The following is an 18,067-nucleotide window of genomic DNA, read 5'->3' on the forward strand; positions in this document are numbered from 1 at the left end:
TTTCCACCACCTGGTATCCTTGCTGTTCTAATTTCAAGCGTCGCTGACAAGTAGCGTGGTAATTCACTGATTGTCGGACACCTAGGCAGTTTTCAGCATGTAATATATACATTCAAATGGCTATAACTTCATTATCTTTTAGCGCGTGTTCGGAGATTATTAACAATACACTCTATTAAAGTGTGGTTGGTTGTAGACGATACAGAATCGTTGGCGTGGTTCCAGCTAATCATCGGATAATATGTCTATTGTATACTAATAATGTAGGCTATGAAAAAAATCAATAATGGAGAAACACATCAACTTGCTTAATTCGAAGACCTAAATCAAGAAATGGGAACAATTTAGACGACGTGAGGTCAGAGCATTTTTCTTTTCTCGGCAAAAGATCGGTAATATTAAGTAACCAGCATTTAATCTATTACATTATTCCAGGTTTCATTTTCTTCGTGTTATACAACATAAATTACGTTCAAACCATGCATACAACAACGAGTATGTACATCGAAATATATTGCTTTTGATCATTTGTGTTTGGAATAAGTGACTCAGAAATTTTTTACACACAAAACAAACTAACAAACAAACAAACAAATAATAATAATAATAATAATAATAACAATAACAATAACAATAATAATAACAATAATAATAACAATAACAACAACAACAATAGTAATCACGACTTAGTTGTGGAAATATTAATAACTTTTCAATGAATAGAGGTATTAAAAATTAATATTTATATTACTCTTAGGGCCAGTCTTTTAGGATATCGTGGTCATAATGTCAATGAACCCTAATTACTATAATACTATACTAATATAATCATTGAGCGAGGATTAAGCCTATTACTCTCCCCAGTAATGAAACATTAGCTGAATTGACCTGGGCACGTCCTGGATTCGCTTTATACTGTACAAGGATTGAGCCACTTTGCTGAATATAAAAAAAAACTAGGTTAATTGCCCATTCTAAAAAGCAAACAAACATAAAAAAGGAAATAAAAAAAATGGGATGGTCGGCTTTTAAAAGAAACTTTAATCATAAAAAGGCAAAAAAGTATTTAAATAATTGGGCTGACGTCGCGAGTTTCGCAGCCATGACGAAACAGATGTTGGTATTATATGTAAACTAGTGCTATACGTGTTGATGAATGGAATACTTGGTGTTGGAAAGCAAACAAATTATGTTTGTGCTAAATAGACACAGGGGCGCAGCTATCACTTGGCAAGAGTAAACATAGGACTCCTGAATTTTTTTTTTTATATTATAGATTAGACAGGGATCTATCGGTAAGCCTTGCAAAGGGGCCCGCGTAGGGGTCCAAATATCCTGGATATGCCACTGAATAGACATTTATATCGTATGTGAACACAATGTACTCTTATCGTAATTCATTGGCTTTTAGCATTTGAACCCCAACAGTGCGATCAATGATAATTACGTGTGTGCGAATCTTGGTACCAGAAGTAATTATTACTGAATAAATCTTCTTTAAGTATGTAATTTCTTAATCTAGGCCCTATTTCTGCCCGAGAAAACCTCAATAAATAATGTCAGCTTGTATATGTCAGTACTTCAGCACGTCCTTTGCATAACTATCTTTAGCTGTATGCGGTCTACCCGTAACATGTATATACGTAACATGTATATACAGAGATTTTCTACGGCAGTGACGTCCACTGACGCAAATGTATATACATCGGGAATTTCACCAGGAATTAAGATCTGAATGGCGCAGTTTACATCGAGTTGTGTTATAAACCTAGTTAACGGGTTGAGTTATTTTCTGTTGATAAAGTTGGAAACAAGAAGAAGATAAAATCGCAGGTAAGTCGGTGACTGAGTAAAGAGATTAAATCGAATTCTCTGCGAAATAGAGGATGACTTGGCTTGGCTTTGTGGAGTGTAGCGCCATTTCTCAGCACATGATTGAATATACATGGCGGCCAGTATATTTGGTGGAGGAAAAATTTCACAGATTTAGGTTATGTCAGAGTTATATTTGATACAGTTTATGTGACCTATTCATGCCCTTAGTTCACCTTAATTTTAACATTCCAACCATACTAACTTTCTATGAGAGAGAGAGAGAGAGAGAGAGAGAGAGAGAGAGAGAGAGAGAGAGAGAGTTGTTGTTGTTGTTGTAGGGTTTAACGCCACTTTTCAGCACACGATAGGCTATACATGGCGGCCAGTAATAATGGTGGAGGAAGAACCCAGAAAGAACCACCGACCCTCGACAAGCTGCTGGCAAGCTTTCTCACATACCTACATTGGCTGAATCCGAGACTCGAACCCACGCAGACAGAGGTGAGATGGCAGTGATCCGTAACGGAGAGCGCTTTGGACCACTCGGCCACTCGGGGCCCCTAGAGAGAGAGAGAGAGAGAGACAGAGACAGAGACAGACAGAGACAGAGAGAGAATGATCTGCTTACAAAACTATCACGGTAAACAGGTGGTCAATACCAATAATTTTGATTGTATATGTTTTGTGTGTGTATGTGTGTGTGTGATTAGGATTTTTAATGTAGCTGTAACAATGTTTCAGTCATATAGCTACGATGTCTGCAGTGTGGCAGTCTGTAGTGGTGTCTAGCACTGAGGCATCATGCCGCAGACACGTAGCATGATGAACCACCCGTCAAATTATCCTGACACCAGGCCGACCAGTTCTGACACTAACCTCTTAATGTTGGGCCCAAAGCGAGGCAGCTGTTAGTACCATTTTTGTAAGTCTTTGGTATGACTCGGCCGGGGTTAGAACCCACGACCTCACGCTTCCGAGGCGAACGCTCTAACCACTAGGCCACGGAGCGGTGCTGTGTATGTAGTTAAGGAGCGTTCGGGAAGTCTCTTTGAATCGTGTGAGCAGGGCCGACAAGGGGGTGGGGTGGGTAACCGGGGATATATCCACGGACCCCGGGACCGTAAGGGGGTCCGGTCCGATCAACACTTTTGTATTTTATGAAAGAAATATTTTGTTTGAACAAAAACTAGGAGAGGCCTATGTGTTTCTTACCCCAGGGCCCGTAATCGCGCTCTACGGCCTGCACGTGAGCGTAAGGAGACAGCTCATTGCATACAAATATAGTTGTTTTTTATAGTGGATTCGCGGTGCAAGATAGAAGTTGTAATGTTACATACTTTTATTTTCACGGCGAGGTAGGTGATTACTTTATGTTGTCAGGTAGTGTCGAAAGAAGGAATGGGGAGAAAACTGAAGAGGCACTTGCCCCCACCCCACCCCAAACAACCTCATAAATAAATGAGCACGAAACAAACGGATTATGTCTAGCAAGGGACCCATCCATCATGACTTCCTTTTCATGCCTACGCCCCCCCCCCCCCCCATCGATATTCTTTGATTCGACATTAACTGTTCATTTTCGATATCAAATGTCAAAGCGCAAAGGTGATAAAGGTAAACGGCGTGCCTTGTGTTGACTTTGGAATGTCTAGGTATGATATGGTTGTACTTGTGTTATCATAAGACGCTTTGCGTGATTATGGTTCTGAGCCGCGAACGTTATCCAATTATAGGGTACATTAGGCTTCGTCCCAAAATGAAAACTAAAACGCTGTGCAGCAATACATGATCACATTGTACGTACGTGTGTCACTTGTGCCACACATAAGATACCTTAGATCTAGTGAACATTGATATTATTGTAAAACAGGTCATACCAATATCCTATATTCCATATCATAGGTAGTAAATAATAATAATAATAATAATAATAATAATACATTTTCTTTAACGAGGATAACACATTTGGTCATGATTGACCCATCTACCATGTGGTCCTCAATTTTGTAATTGGTTATGTTTAAAATAATAATAATAAAAAAAATTAACGAATAAAAAATTTACTAAATCATTCATATACTCAGGTATCTTTGCACTCATGTATGACTAGGACCTGTTGTTAGAAAATTAGTGCTATATTCACTTAGGTATACAGCTTAGATATACTTACGTTCGAAAAAGCACATGTCGAATATGTTTATTTTCTCTATTTTACCTGTTTGACCCTGACAAAAGTGTATATTCTGTGTAGCGCACGCATATGAGCGTTGATTTAAGATAGGGAAAACATAATGGATGTCAGTTAAACTAAAATTATGATGTAAAAAGGACATACGGGATATAAAAATCAAAAATCGACCACACAAAAAATCCCACGCATGTCAGTTGCGGGATAACTACTTTTTACACATTTATTTATATATTGACTACAGTTATTGTAATGAATCATTGGTATTAGTCTTTCAGTCATCTATCCTTTAGCTATGGGCTGTGGTTACTGTAATGAAACATCGGTATTAGTCTTTCAGTCATTATTTCTTTTAGCTATGGGCTGTGGTGCCAGCTCTTCTGGACCACCCCAACCGTTAACACCGAGGGGAAAGGAAGAAACAATCTCGGATAAACGAATAATCGACAACAAAGACAACGGACGAAATACAATCCCGTGAGTAAATATTGACTTCATACAATCTAACTTACCTATTATATTATAAATACTTCAAACGGGAATCATCCTTTGATATTTTCTTGGTTAATAAGTTTCAATAAAATATATAAATGAATAATGCTCAGTATTGTATTCCTACATGTGTACATAATGATCAATGTATTGTAAACAGTAATATAAATAATACTACAATCAATATTTAAAACACTATTAAAGAAAAGCACTATAAACAGTACTATTAACAATATTACAGTGTTACAAACAGTAATATAAACAATATTATAATCGGTACAGTACTACAAACAGTATTACAAACATTATTCAAACAGTATAATAAAAAGTACTTTAAACAGTACTACAATAAGTACAGCAAACAGTACTACAGACAGTATTACAAACAATACTGCAACAGTACTACAAACAGTGCTACAAGCAATATTACAAACTACAAGCAATATTACAAACAGTACTACAAGACAAGCAGTATTACAAACAGTAATACAAACAGGACTTCAAACAGTATTACAAACAGTATCAACTATGATAATGGTTTGAACTGTATTCCTACAATCGAAAGAAAGGTTTCTTTATGTTAGGTTTTGACACAGCAGAAGAGAAATCCCTCGTTCGTTAGGATGTGTTGTGTGATGTGATTTGGATTTTTAACGTAGCTTTAACAATTGTTCAGTCATATCGCTACGATGTCTGCAGTGTGGCAGTTTATAGTGATGTCTAGCATTGGTGCATCATGCCGCAGACATGTAGCATGATGTCCCACCCATTATCCTGACACCAGGCCGACCAGTCCTAACTCTAACCTCTTAATGCTGAGCGCCAAGCAAGGCAGCTGTTAGTACCATTTTTGTAAGTCTTTGGTATGCCTCGGTCGGGCATCGAACCCACGACCTCCCGCATTCGAGGCGGACTCTCTAACCACTAGGCCACCGGAGCGGTGTCGTTCGTTAGAAATCAAATTGTTTACTATTTTGCCACATGAATAGGCACAACATTGTCAATACTGCAGACTGGTGGTCAATTTAAAGTGGATAGCAGTTTACTACGTATTATCAAGCACTGGCAGAATAAATATCGTAACTACGACATCGATTATTTGGAAGATCATATTTCAGAGCTTAAAGAAATAGGGCCGACATAAATGCGCTGTCATATAACATTATAATGGAACCAGTTGTTGAGATGAATTTCATTGAAAAGATCCGTAAGTAGTAATAAGCACTTCGGTCATTCATTGACTGGGAAAAGTAGTTTTGTTTCTGATCTGGTATGTCTAGTTCTACAGAAAACTTTGTCAGATGTCAGCAGATTGACATCTGAAACCATCCTGAATATAACATTCAATATGTAGAAGTTTAGTGGAGAAAGAACCTAGGAAAATCCCGGCGAAGAATCATCGACCCACGGGAAGGTACTGGAAAGCTTTCACATATACCCAAACTGGCTGATCCCGAGACTCGAACCCACGCGTGAGATGGCACTGGTCGGTAAAGGCGAGCGCTTTAGTACACTCGGCCACCAAGGGCCCCGCAGATAATATAATACACTGTTACTCATGTAAAGTTGCAATTATGTAATAATGGAATTTCAGGTCCAGTTTCAAAGGATGATAAACTCGCTCTTTCTCGTTGGATTTAAACGTATGTACGTAACAGTTTAAGACAGATCTTCCAATTTCACAGACATTACCTTCTTTATGTTTGTAGGCATACCCAGGATTTTGTTATAGACGTTGAGCATTTGCATCGATATCAATAATGATTTCAAAACTGTGTAAATACTGATGGTAGATTTGTAATGAAACTTCTTATGAATGCTGCTAATGCGGTCAAATTATTTTTTATATAACAGATACCAAAGGCGAGAACGCGTGGTTGCAAGTGTAGTGCTTTGATAACCTTAATGAGTCTGAAAATTGTATGGGAATAAACTATTTCCAATTATATAAAAAGTAATTCAAACTGTCATGTTTAGTATGTTTCTAAGTACGATTCTTGAGTACTTCTTGAATCAAGATGGTACAGAACAAGATGAAAATATATCTACGTATTTAAAACAAACAATTTTGTTCACAATATCTGTCTATTCGCAGGTGTGAAAAAGTTATTCTTACTTTTCCATTAGTGTTTTAAACCATACAAGGAGAAGGCGAAGACATCGAATACTTTAAATTCAATCACATTTTATGTTAATATTTGTGCAGTAATTGTAACTTGTTTCATTTTAGCGACGAGTATCTCTACCATCCATTGGTTTCTGTCAATATGGCCGCATTATCCCAGTTTCATAGCATGATCAATTTTGAGTTGTAACATTGTTGCAAGGACGCGTCTTCTAGAATCTAGATCATCAAATTGCCTCGACGTTTCTTTTATTAATCCTCATTCACGTTTTAATCATGCTTTCAAACACTTCATAATCGTTGTGCTGATATTCAACAACGTCAGTTACTTCTCTGTTTCAAGTGTGCCGTTTACTCTTACTCATTGGGAATTCCATTGTTTTATATTTGACCTTTGTTGTTCATCCTATTATCTAACAGATCTGACAAATCAACTGGATTGCAGCGCGAGGGAAGCAGAGATAGCGGTATCAGCACAAGGTAGATTTCAATAAATATATTTGTTTATATTGGTGCAGCATAAGGTGGCACATTGTACGGTCATGCAAAGAAAAGTTGACATATTATTTAACAGAGGAAAAAAATGTTAATCAGTTACAGAGGCTACTCGTACCCTTAACTCATTCTCCCCATTCTACAACCACCACCGCTACTACTATTACTATTGATAATAATAATAATAATAATAATAATAATAATATACCCAGCTTATATCACTATATTGTAATACATCCTCGTCTGATTCTAAAAGTGCACATTTCCAAAGAATGCTAACTTCTAGTTAACACTATATTTTGGAACAGCGACGAAAGAAAACGGAGTATATCTGACTAATTCGTATACATAAAGAGAATGCTTGTTGTGCTTAAGATGACATTCAGGCCCACATAAATTAATGTAGATAATCTATGTTCTTGTACGAAAAGCCTGCTCCTTTTCTTGTCTTGTTCCACTGGTATGTTAAAGAGAAATTTTAATTGCAGCTCCACCAACAAGTCGAGTCAAGAAATCACAAAAACGGCTAAAGAGTTCACAATGATAATTGCAGATTTAAAAGCAGAGGTACAAAACCTTCGAAACGAAAAGGATACGTTGTTGAAGAGGTAAGCAGTGAAGGCTGGGAATGTTTCTTCTGCTAGTTTTACACACGTAGCGATACGGTAAACGGTAGCTCTTACACAGGTTATGATAAAAAAAGAAAGTAATAGTATCAGCTATCTGCAAAGTGTACTATTTTACATGTTCTATTGAAAGTACACAATGGAAATTATTTTTACTTCATAACTTAGCCCATCAGAAGTTCTACTATCTACAAGACACGTGCCGAGTTAAAATTAAAATAATGCTACTACACTAGGCTATCTAAAACGCGCTACAGTCTTTCTTGGCTTGTGTGACTTTCTATAAGATACCATTGTTAGAAGTCTTTTGTATGACTCAGTAGGCCACCGGAACGGTCTTGTATAAAGCGATTACGCAGATATATTTAATAATTTATAACATCTTTTAAATAAATCTTACTCTCTGTTTTATTATTCCTTTCACGCTTTAAACTGTTTGATGTCAAAGAGGCTGTTAGTGATTTATTGTCATTTTGTTTCCTTTTTGGATCCATGGTTTTAAACTTGTAACTATTAGCTGTTTGGCTGTTTCGATGAAGACGTTTTCAGTTTAAACAATTTACTAAACCAAATATAAGTTACTCTGACTATAATCATTTATATAACACCACTCTAAATTGTTAATTTCGTTTCTGCGTATTTTCATTTTTATCGACTGTTTTCTTAATCCTATTTATGCTTGTCGCGTCAGTTTTGTACTGTATACCTCAACATATATGTAGTATTTAGTGTCCATTATAATCATCCAAATAATATATAAAATAAAATAATTTTGGTTTTCTTTTTACCTCTGCAGTTTCGTTTTGTTCGTTTAATATATTTAATTGATAAGTAACATTCCGTTAAAGAGAATGAGGCCTCGCAATGCATTACATTACTGCGGAAGGAAAATTGTAATGATTTGGTGCTCTTGTAGCTACTGTTACGCTCTCGGCCGTTTCGTGCTGGCTATTCATTTACATTGACTTACACATTACTTAAGATTTGTCTGACTGTCTAAGTTTCTATTGCAAGGGGATAATTAATAGTTTCACGAGACCTACGAATTATTGCTTTTGTTTCTAATGTCTTCTTTGTTTCGAACTTGAATTGCCCACCCCACCCCACCCCCAAAAAACAAACAAAAGAAAACAATAAAAAAAATCCTTCAGGAACTGTCCAAAGCGACAATAATAAAATACCTTGATCTTATTCTTTATTTCAAATGGCGTTTCATTATAGATAATTGATATACTTCGAGGAAAAAAATATGTCTCAATTTTTTCGAGGCTGGATGAGAACCTGCTATAAAGTTTCATTGATCGTTTTCATTTGTCACGACTTTAGCGCTTAAACTATGTAGCAGAAATAAGTAAAATCGTCAAGTACACAAAAATCAACAAATAATTTATTACCGTAGATAACAAAGTGAAATTTCAGCAAACAATTACAGTAATGTGAATTAAGTCCCAATTTGTCCTAAATGGCCTATCACAGGTACAATACTATAGACTGTTATGAATGAATTCCAATGCCACTAAATGTTTTGATGTGCTAATAGTCTTGAATGTACTGATATACCACTAGTCTTGAATTTCATTATGCTTCAATGATATATTAAACAAGGTGTTAGAATCATTTCACACTAATTCCATTATAATGTTTCTAGTCAATGAGCACTTTGCAATTCAAATGAATAATTTCAATAATTCTTCTCAAATTATATCTAAACACAACTGCAAAATATGGTTCCCAAAGACTAATATGAACCATGACTGAAATATTTGTTTAGGAAGTTCCCTTGATATATAAATTTTATTTGACCTAGATGTGAGTCATTTTAAATTGAAAATTCCATGAAATTGTAAAGGTAAAGAAAACCTGTAACTCAGATTTTAGTAAACATCTTCTTGACCTTTTATTTGTTACCTTTACAGTCATGACAAAAGTCAGGAAGGCAGAAACTCCATCCACAACACTCTATCAAGGGCAAACTTTAAGCGACATCATGGATATACATTACAGTTTTGTTTAATCTATATTGGTTTAAAACAGCTATTATTGATTTTATCTGTCTGGTAGATTAGACAGTGATGTTCGTGAGGGACTCAACTCGTAATTATTACGTATGTTGGTCTATAGTATGGATTCCTACCAATCACACATGAGATCTTTCAATTTAGTCCCGTTTTGAGGTTGAGAAAGTCGTTCCAACCATCCTCATGATTATGATAATTGCGATGCCGACTATTTTTAACTTTTCCCCTAATGTGTCTATATTTCTAATTTTCAGGATAGAATACAAAATTATAACAGTATGAGGATTGAAATCTTTTATCACCGTATTTATTCGTTCATGTCATAACCTTTCCTTTGTTTGAGCTAATGCTATTAACATTTTACTTTATTCACCCATAAATACAATTGTTTGATCAAGGTTAAGTGGGATTGGTGCTGTGTGGCTCACAGATAACAATCCAAACATTACCGACCTGAGCGATGAAAACAGGCCCGAAAAGCTGCTGGAGCAATTTTCTGAGATCTATGACAACGAATGGACAGATGGTTTCGAATACCTCACCAAAGTAGAGGGATGTAGAGAACAATCGTCCATACAACATCTTCTCATCATATTAAAGGTTCGCATAAGCACAAAACGTGCGTACAAGGTTTTTAAAATTCTACCGAAAACTTTATTGTTGTAAAATTGTACAGTTATTGAATCGTGTAGTAATTCAAGAAGTAGAATCAACCAATGCCTGTTCATGTACTTTAATACAGATAAAGAGGGGCATAATCAATACCATGCACAATTTACCACAGCACAAACGTACCCTTGTCACCGTGCACTCAATCAGCATTGATTTATATAGAAAAGAAACGCTGTTGTTTGAGAAATCGGAATTTTATTGATTTCATTTATATGCACAGAACAAGATCGTTCAGTAAAACAACACATGAGTCATAATATTCAGTCCCGTCCTCAAACTGGGAGGCCCTCTTGCAAATCATGTAAAATCAGATTGACTTATGAAACATTTATTTGACTTGCTGTCTTGACACAAACTACTAATTTTATTTACATAAACTTAAGTTGCAAGATGTTATGGTTGCTAGAGAACTTAATATTCGCATTCCTTAGAATACCTGAGACGGGGATGTTTGAGACAATTGTGACATATTTGGAAAATCACTGGTAACGCATTATTAATTATTAGTCAAAGGATCACTAAGTACAAGAGCTGAGTTAACTTATCTTACACCTATGTTAGTTTCATCCACTTAATTTTTACACCTGTTAAACAGATCATCTCACTCAACGGTAGAGCTGTTATGTCAGTTTTCTAGTTCTTTATCATAGAAAGAATTTACTTCTATTTTATCGAGTGATAAAGTACAATGGCCTTTTGAAATATCATGCATATGAATAAATAAATATTCTCCATCATTTGAGTTATGTTTGGTCAATTAATTGATTCTCTGATTCCATCAGTTTTTCTTCTTGTTTTGCTCTCATGAATCATTTATTATCATTACAAGACCATATAATGAACATTGTCTTGTGGAATACATGTACATCTTGTTGACGTTATGCCCCTCTTGATAACTGTTTCAATGCTAATTCAGTCAGAAATAGAAGGTCTTCTCAATCAGGATTGACACAAACAACAAAAAATAAGCCTGATGAAGTTTCATTCGTTCTCCAAACACTGAACTGTGGTGGACACAAACATTGCATATGTGTATATTTCGATAATGTAAATAACATCATAGCTGCCTATGTATTGTATTTTAAGGCTCTCAAATACTCCTTTCATAAAACAAAATTCCATAGATTTTAAAGCGCATATAATCAGTTTAGTAAAATATATCCTGATAACTCGAACTGATATTGCCTTGGGTTGGAGAGAGAGAGAGAGAGAGAGAGAGAGAGAGAGAGAGTTTAAAAAGCATGTGACATGAATTATTTTCAAATTTTTCAAGGATATCTACAATGAATGCCTGAAATCTACTAGAAAGCAAAGAGAGAAGCTCAAGCGTGCAATGTGCGCATACCTCGGAGTATCTAGCAAGGTAATTTTATTAGACGTGTGCAATAATGTAAGCACGAAATTTAATAATAATGCATGGGTGACATTACAGCCAAAATTGAGATGAATGGTCATAAAAAGTATGTAAAGACAACTTTTCTCTGCAAAAGGATACAGATTATCAACACCTTGACATGAATTTCGTTGGCTGTTAGTCTATATATTGTCTTAACAGACATAAAAGCAGGCTAACAACCATGCAAAGTTTAACACCCATTAGGTTATCAGTATTTATGTATACAGGGCCGGCGCCAGACCCGGCCAGACTATCTGGCGCCCTAGGCAAGGTTAGATTCTGGCGCCCCTCCCCCCCCCCGGAAAATATCAATTTCAGAATTTATAAACAATAATATTTTTTTAAAAATACGCCCCCTGAAATCAGCGCCTTAGGCGGCTGCCTATTTTGCCTATATGGTAGCGCCGGCCCTGTATATATACAGTGAGATGTGTTGACGAATTGGTTTCAAAATGTTATGTTATCCCTATAGATTTTCAAGTCAAGTATTGATTAATTTTGTAGGCAATGTATCCATTTTTAATAATAGTATGATTATACGCGATGTTCCAGCAATACTTCTAGTTCATACCTATATCTTTATTAGCAGAAACTGATCTTATCATCACCGCCACAAAAGCATCTTAAATCAATAGCTGCTCGTGGAATATAAGTCATTGTTTTACCTACTTCTTTCGTGGTTTCATCACCAAATATTAATTATCGCCCACAAAAAAAAATAATGCAAACGTTGCTAATTGTTTTGTACGCCCTCATTTGCGATTTCTAGATCTGAGTGCAACGTTCTTTAAACAATAGCCAAATAACGAGAATACAGTTTACTGACGCTTTTGGAACATCAATTCTCTTTGTATCTCTATGCGGAATAATGAATATCGGAACAAGATATTTCAGGTATCTTTTCTAAAAGAAAAAGTACATCACTATTTGTATATGTGGCCAAGTCTACAACATATCATATTAAATCTGGTATTACGTTTTAATTTAACTATAAATATGTTAAAATAGCTTTTGTTGCCAGGATTGACGAGTTCTGTAAGCATATACTCTGAGTTTGTATAAATGTAAAATTATGATTAATACCTGCAATTGAGGACGATAACATATATCCACGCTGATTGCATTATTCCTTTTAACAGTTTTTCTAATTTTCGTCTGAAATTTTACCGATTTGTTGGCATACCCAGAAACGAGAATGTAGAAGTCTGACATAGTTTTCATCAGCCATTCTAATCATTCTCGTTATGTAACTCGAAATACTCACATATCAAAGATCATTATGTTTGTCTTTATTAATGATAATTATCCGCTCACTCTTTCCCATGTACCCACGTTCATTCACTGTTAAAAGATTAATTAAGTATTCGTAACTTAATTAGTTTCAGAAAGATGATGAATTGGTCTTGAAGGAAACCGAGAAAAAACTGCATGAATATAGAGGGAAGAGGCCTGACCAATGCCTTGCACGTATCACAAAGGTAGTCATTGTATGGTTCCCACTACGAGTATGATGTTTCATGTTCCAGTGTTATCTTTTATTGTCGTATATTTTTGGCACAATAGCGATTAATAATAACTTTAAGTCTCTATGCCCCAAAATATTTACAAGTGAAAACTAGTTTGTGTACGGTGATCCTGTCAGGTCGCACTATGTGACTTTTCTATTGATAATTTCAGAACACTTAATACATATGAACATTTGTAAAGGAATTTTTATAATGATCAAAGGCTTAAACCCTTAATAAGAAAATGTTCATTTCTTCTTTGCACAGCCTGTGATATCAGCTGCATATGTGTGCATGACACGAATGACGCACCTTGAAAATTAATTTGAAGATAAAAATATTGTTTTGAGACAAACCGTTTCAAATTAGGATACAGGCTCGAAAGTCAGAAATTCACAGGGGAAAACATAGGCGCACTTCAGACACACTTTGTTCCGTGCATCTCGATGACAGTTTTGGTTTATCTAACGTTGATTATATATGGAATCGAATTAGCTGTTTATGTTATGGAGCGCTTTACAGTATATCGATGTAGCTATTTAAATCTTATTTTGTGTTTGAGACATAGTGTGGACGCTCGTTTCACAATATATAAAAATACAGGAAATGTGTATTAAGATATATGGAGCATTTTCAAGGCAACTATGCATATAAATGGATCAACTGTATACAAGGCTGCATATATTATCAAAATGTGGAATAAATGTTATCAGTTTGATTGAGCAAAAATACATTGTTAATTACGAAATAATTTTTAATAGAATTACATATAGTCATTTTCCTAAGCGTTGCCTGATGTAAAGTACATTTTGTAATAAACCTTAAGTAAAAATATTTAAAGTCCCTGATTATTTTCATCAAAGAAACCGATCAAATATATACAAAAGTATTTTTAATCACAGTGAAAGTAAATATAATTTTCACCAGATTATCTCTTCCCGTCCATACAATGTCAAACATATTGTTGTTTTTGAGAAACAAAATGTAACGTATGGATACATTTTAATATAGTTCTTTTGCGAACAAGTTACAGTTTATGGATACATGTTTATGTATTTTCTACTGAGAACAGTTTGTCATTTATAGATGTATATTTAGTGTTCCTTCTGAGAAAAGTATTGTAATTTATTGATACATATTTGCAATGTTCCTTGTGAAAAATGTTTTGGAATTTATTGATACATGTTTGCAATGTTCCTTGTGAAAAATGTTTTGGAATTTATATATGCATGCTTGCAATGTTCCTTTTGAGAAACCTGTGTAAGTTATATATACATTTTCGCAGTGTTCCTTTGAAGAGAAAAGTATTGTAATTTATAGATCATTTTTCAGAATGTTCCTTTTGAGAAAAAGTTTGTACATTATTGATACATCATCACAGTGTTTCTTTTGAGAAAAGTTTGTAGTTTATAGATACATTTTCAAAGTGTTCCTTTTGAGAAAGTTTTGTAATTTATGGATATTTTCATATTTTTTCTTCTAATAGGTGATCGGGCAAAAATTACTGAAGAACGGGTATGAAAATAACGTCTACGTTGCACTCGATAAATATATTCAAGGATGCATTCGAGTATGCTGGTTCATGTGTGTAAGGAATCCCCAAATGCATTTGTATTTCGGTCAAAATCTGAGAAAGGAAGGACGCAAACATTTTGATGATAAAAGATTTGTTAGTTATACACGGAATGGCAAGTATGTGAAGTACTTTGTATGGCCTGCGGTCTACTTGTACGAGGATGGCCCCATATTGAAGAAGGGAGTTGCTCAAGGAGGGGTGAAAGCAAAGACAAGAAAACGAAAATCAAAGAACAGAGTTGGTAAAATGACAGTTGATGATCATGACGAAATCATCATGCAATCTACTGTTAAGGAGACTTAGCCCGGATTTCAAATATCCAACAGGCACACAATTATTAATTTATCCCCAAACTCTAATAAATAATAAATTCATGAGAATGCATAAAGCAGACATAAACAAAGTCAAAGAGTTGCTGACGTACAAGGAGATTTGACTAACTTTCCTGCACAACGGCAAGGATAATATCTTGCAAGAAAACATGCAGTTACATTACAGAGGCAATCTGAATCTCCTGAATGCAGCTACACCATAAACATCCATTTGTACCGAGGAATAACAAAACAGAAAACAAAAGAAGTGAAAGAAATGGAACAGTCATCCCATGTATGATTCCGAATGAAGCATAACCAGACGAAGTACGTCACTACTCGAAATATCAGACCTGCTAGTATTCATAACCGTTTCGGGTTATTTCATCTTGAGTCTGTTGACTGAAGGGTCCGTATCAAATGCAACTTATGACATGGTCATTGACTGTTAAGCCTCGGAACCTTGCAGAAGAAAGTCAACTAAAACATGCCTCTATGCCTTAAAATTTTAATATAAAATATTGCCAACCGATAATGCAGCAGAGGAGCTATTTTTGCGACGAATTAAAATTTGTGGAGTATATATACTTTCTAGCAAAACAAAGTTGAGGTCTAAACATAGAAAAAAATAATTCAACTGCTGAGATAGACGCCTATGGATATAATTGAAACGCATGCTTAAAAGGCTTCTTTAGATTAGTGACAAAAGGTGTTGTTGTGCTTATGAACGGCATCACGTTTTCGAAGGAGGTGGCGGAGGCATGAAAAAGTTCAGGTGCTGTATTGCCGTTTCAAATTTACAATACATATGTTAATGAATGACGATTACGAAATATGTTACAGTATGTTCAAAGTATCAAAGTAGATATGCTAGAGACTTCTGCCTCGCTTGCCTTAGCTGAAAACTACGTTTTAGACACGTTTTACTACGTGTTCCACTTGTTGATCATTTATAACATTTCTAACATACATTTAAAGATATATAGTTAAATAGATATATAATGTATATTGATTATTGAATCCTCTGGTTCATATCGACATACACTCGGAAGTTACATTCCCATGATTATACTGCTAGCGGAAAATTCATGTAAGATGAAAATTAGAGCTTTTGAATATTCCTCATTTGGTAATAAAAGAAGAAAATCTTATTACAAATTGTATCATTATCTTCTGTTTTGTCAGTGTTTATTTTTTCTCAACAGCCATGCACTAAATGCAGCAGCTTATATATTGTGTGTGAATATTTGTAAGAAAATTAAATATTCAGCTTATAATAATGTATCCTTTGATGTGTGTAATCGTTCGACTCAACTGTAGTTGAAAACCCTCTGATCAGGAAACTCTATATCACGAAATATTTCATGAATAATTTTCAACATTGATAGCAGCTGTCCATTTTGTTTGCCAGCAAACAGAATCCCACTTACCCCAAGTACCAGTTAAAACTACCGCCAACATTCACGACGAAGACGATTGTTTCATGTCTTATTTTCGTAGATAGAAACATCAAACCAGTATTGATAGATAGAAACATCAAACCAGTATTGATGTGGAATTGTTTCACGATATTTATATAATGAAATTAAAGGGAAACAACCTTAGCAGACCCGCAATGACAAGTGGAAGGAAGATCAAATATTTTGAAGTTACCGCGCCTGTTTCTTTCATTGTGGAATACACATTGTTTGTTTCTAGATGTTATCGTTTGAAAAAAAGTAGTAACTTACAATATATTTAAAATACCGTATACCAAGGCAACACTTGTGTTAATAGCTATTTTAACTATTTTGGACAGCCAGTACTTCCGCTTCTACAGACTTTGAGTGAATTGAAAACATTTTATCCCGCCCAAGAGTCACATTTTATCTAGTCTATTTATTGTTTGTTTTTCGATTCCTTTAATATCAATATTAAATGGTTCTTCACTTCGCAGAGCTTCGAAGAACTTATTTTAATATAGTGTGCGAAGTAAAGAAGGTTCGATTGAGACCACTTATTATTATATGCTCATTTTTTTCCCCGTTAACTTCACATTGTCAGAATCGTGCAATATTACCCTATATTGAACTCGCGCGCCAATATACATATAGCATTCACGTGCATAAAGGAACTACTTTCTACTGTAAACAATCAATGGACGCAGACGCCAGCACTTTTCATTTTTAAACAAGTCATGTACAGTTGCGTAGAGGCGCTTTACGTTCTGGTTGTTTAAATTTGTTTCTGAATGATCTCAAACAGACGTTTCGTGGACTGCCACATACCAGCTGCTTTGGCACATTCCGCGTTGATACAATGTTTCGGATTTAGGCTAGCTACAGTATATAACAGACGCAAGATAAGGTCCTTACAAATAACATACAAGTGACAAGTCACATACTCTCTTCTTTAGCTGCTGATAAGAATGGCACAAAATATATACTTACAGTTTTACATCCTGAATTTCCTCAAAATGTGTTTTCTTAAACCTGCAAAATCCGAATTACATGACCCATGTCATAGGTTCTCACTCTGGATTACACGTTTCGAAATTGTACTGTAAATTCGATGATAAGTGCAATTACATCCTCCTTACTGCACTCAAAATGAAATAAGCATTAAATTCCATAGCGTCTTTTTGATAATTGCAATCGAAAAACTTCATATTTTTCCCACATTATCATTTCAAACATTCAATGACAGAAACAGAAACACATTTGCAGATGTCAACACGCTTCTCCCTAGCTTCTTCAATCCAATGTATTTCATGTGGAATTGTCACATACAAATACAGTTCATAATCACGAAATTTCCTAGAATCGAGAAAAAATACCAAAATCTATTCATTCCATATGAAATGGAAAAG

The 18,067-nt window shown here is 35.1% G+C and overlaps 1 protein-coding gene across 2 annotated transcripts; it reads left to right on the plus strand.

Annotated features, from left to right (window-relative positions):
• The first annotated feature begins 1,625 nt into the window (after positions 1-1,625).
• On the plus strand, positions 1,626-16,388 carry LOC149800345 (uncharacterized). 2 transcript variants are annotated; one of them, XM_089959956.1, is made up of 8 exons: positions 1,631-1,833; positions 4,360-4,480; positions 7,041-7,100; positions 7,604-7,723; positions 10,158-10,359; positions 11,705-11,794; positions 13,207-13,305; positions 14,819-16,388. In XM_089959956.1, the coding sequence occupies exons 2-8, from the start codon at positions 4,362-4,364 to the stop codon at positions 15,209-15,211; spliced, it is 1,083 nt and encodes a 360-aa protein (XP_089816082.1). In that variant the 5' UTR covers positions 1,631-1,833; positions 4,360-4,361; the 3' UTR covers positions 15,212-16,388. The 2 variants fall into 2 exon arrangements, with proteins under 2 accessions (XP_089816083.1, XP_089816082.1); XM_089959957.1 differs by lacking the exon at positions 7,041-7,100 and having other exon boundaries at positions 1,626-1,833.
• Positions 16,389-18,067: the final 1,679 nt, after the last annotated feature.

Source organism: Sinohyriopsis cumingii, chromosome 5 (assembly GCF_028554795.1).
Source record: "Sinohyriopsis cumingii isolate HCF-2022 chromosome 5, ASM2855479v2, whole genome shotgun sequence".
NCBI classification, from domain to species: domain Eukaryota; kingdom Metazoa; phylum Mollusca; class Bivalvia; order Unionida; family Unionidae; genus Sinohyriopsis; species Sinohyriopsis cumingii.

Bases quoted from the DNA above. Each gene is read 5' to 3' on its own strand.
- LOC149800345 (XM_089959956.1), top strand. From the start codon at position 4,362: ATGGGCTGTGGTGCCAGCTCTTCTGGACCACCCCAACCGTTAACACCG. The intron at 7,101-7,603 runs GTAGATTTCAAT...TTTTAATTGCAG, and splicing joins GATAGCGGTATCAGCACAAG to CTCCACCAACAAGTCGAGTC. The intron at 13,306-14,818 runs GTAGTCATTGTA...TTCTTCTAATAG, and splicing joins GCCTTGCACGTATCACAAAG to GTGATCGGGCAAAAATTACT.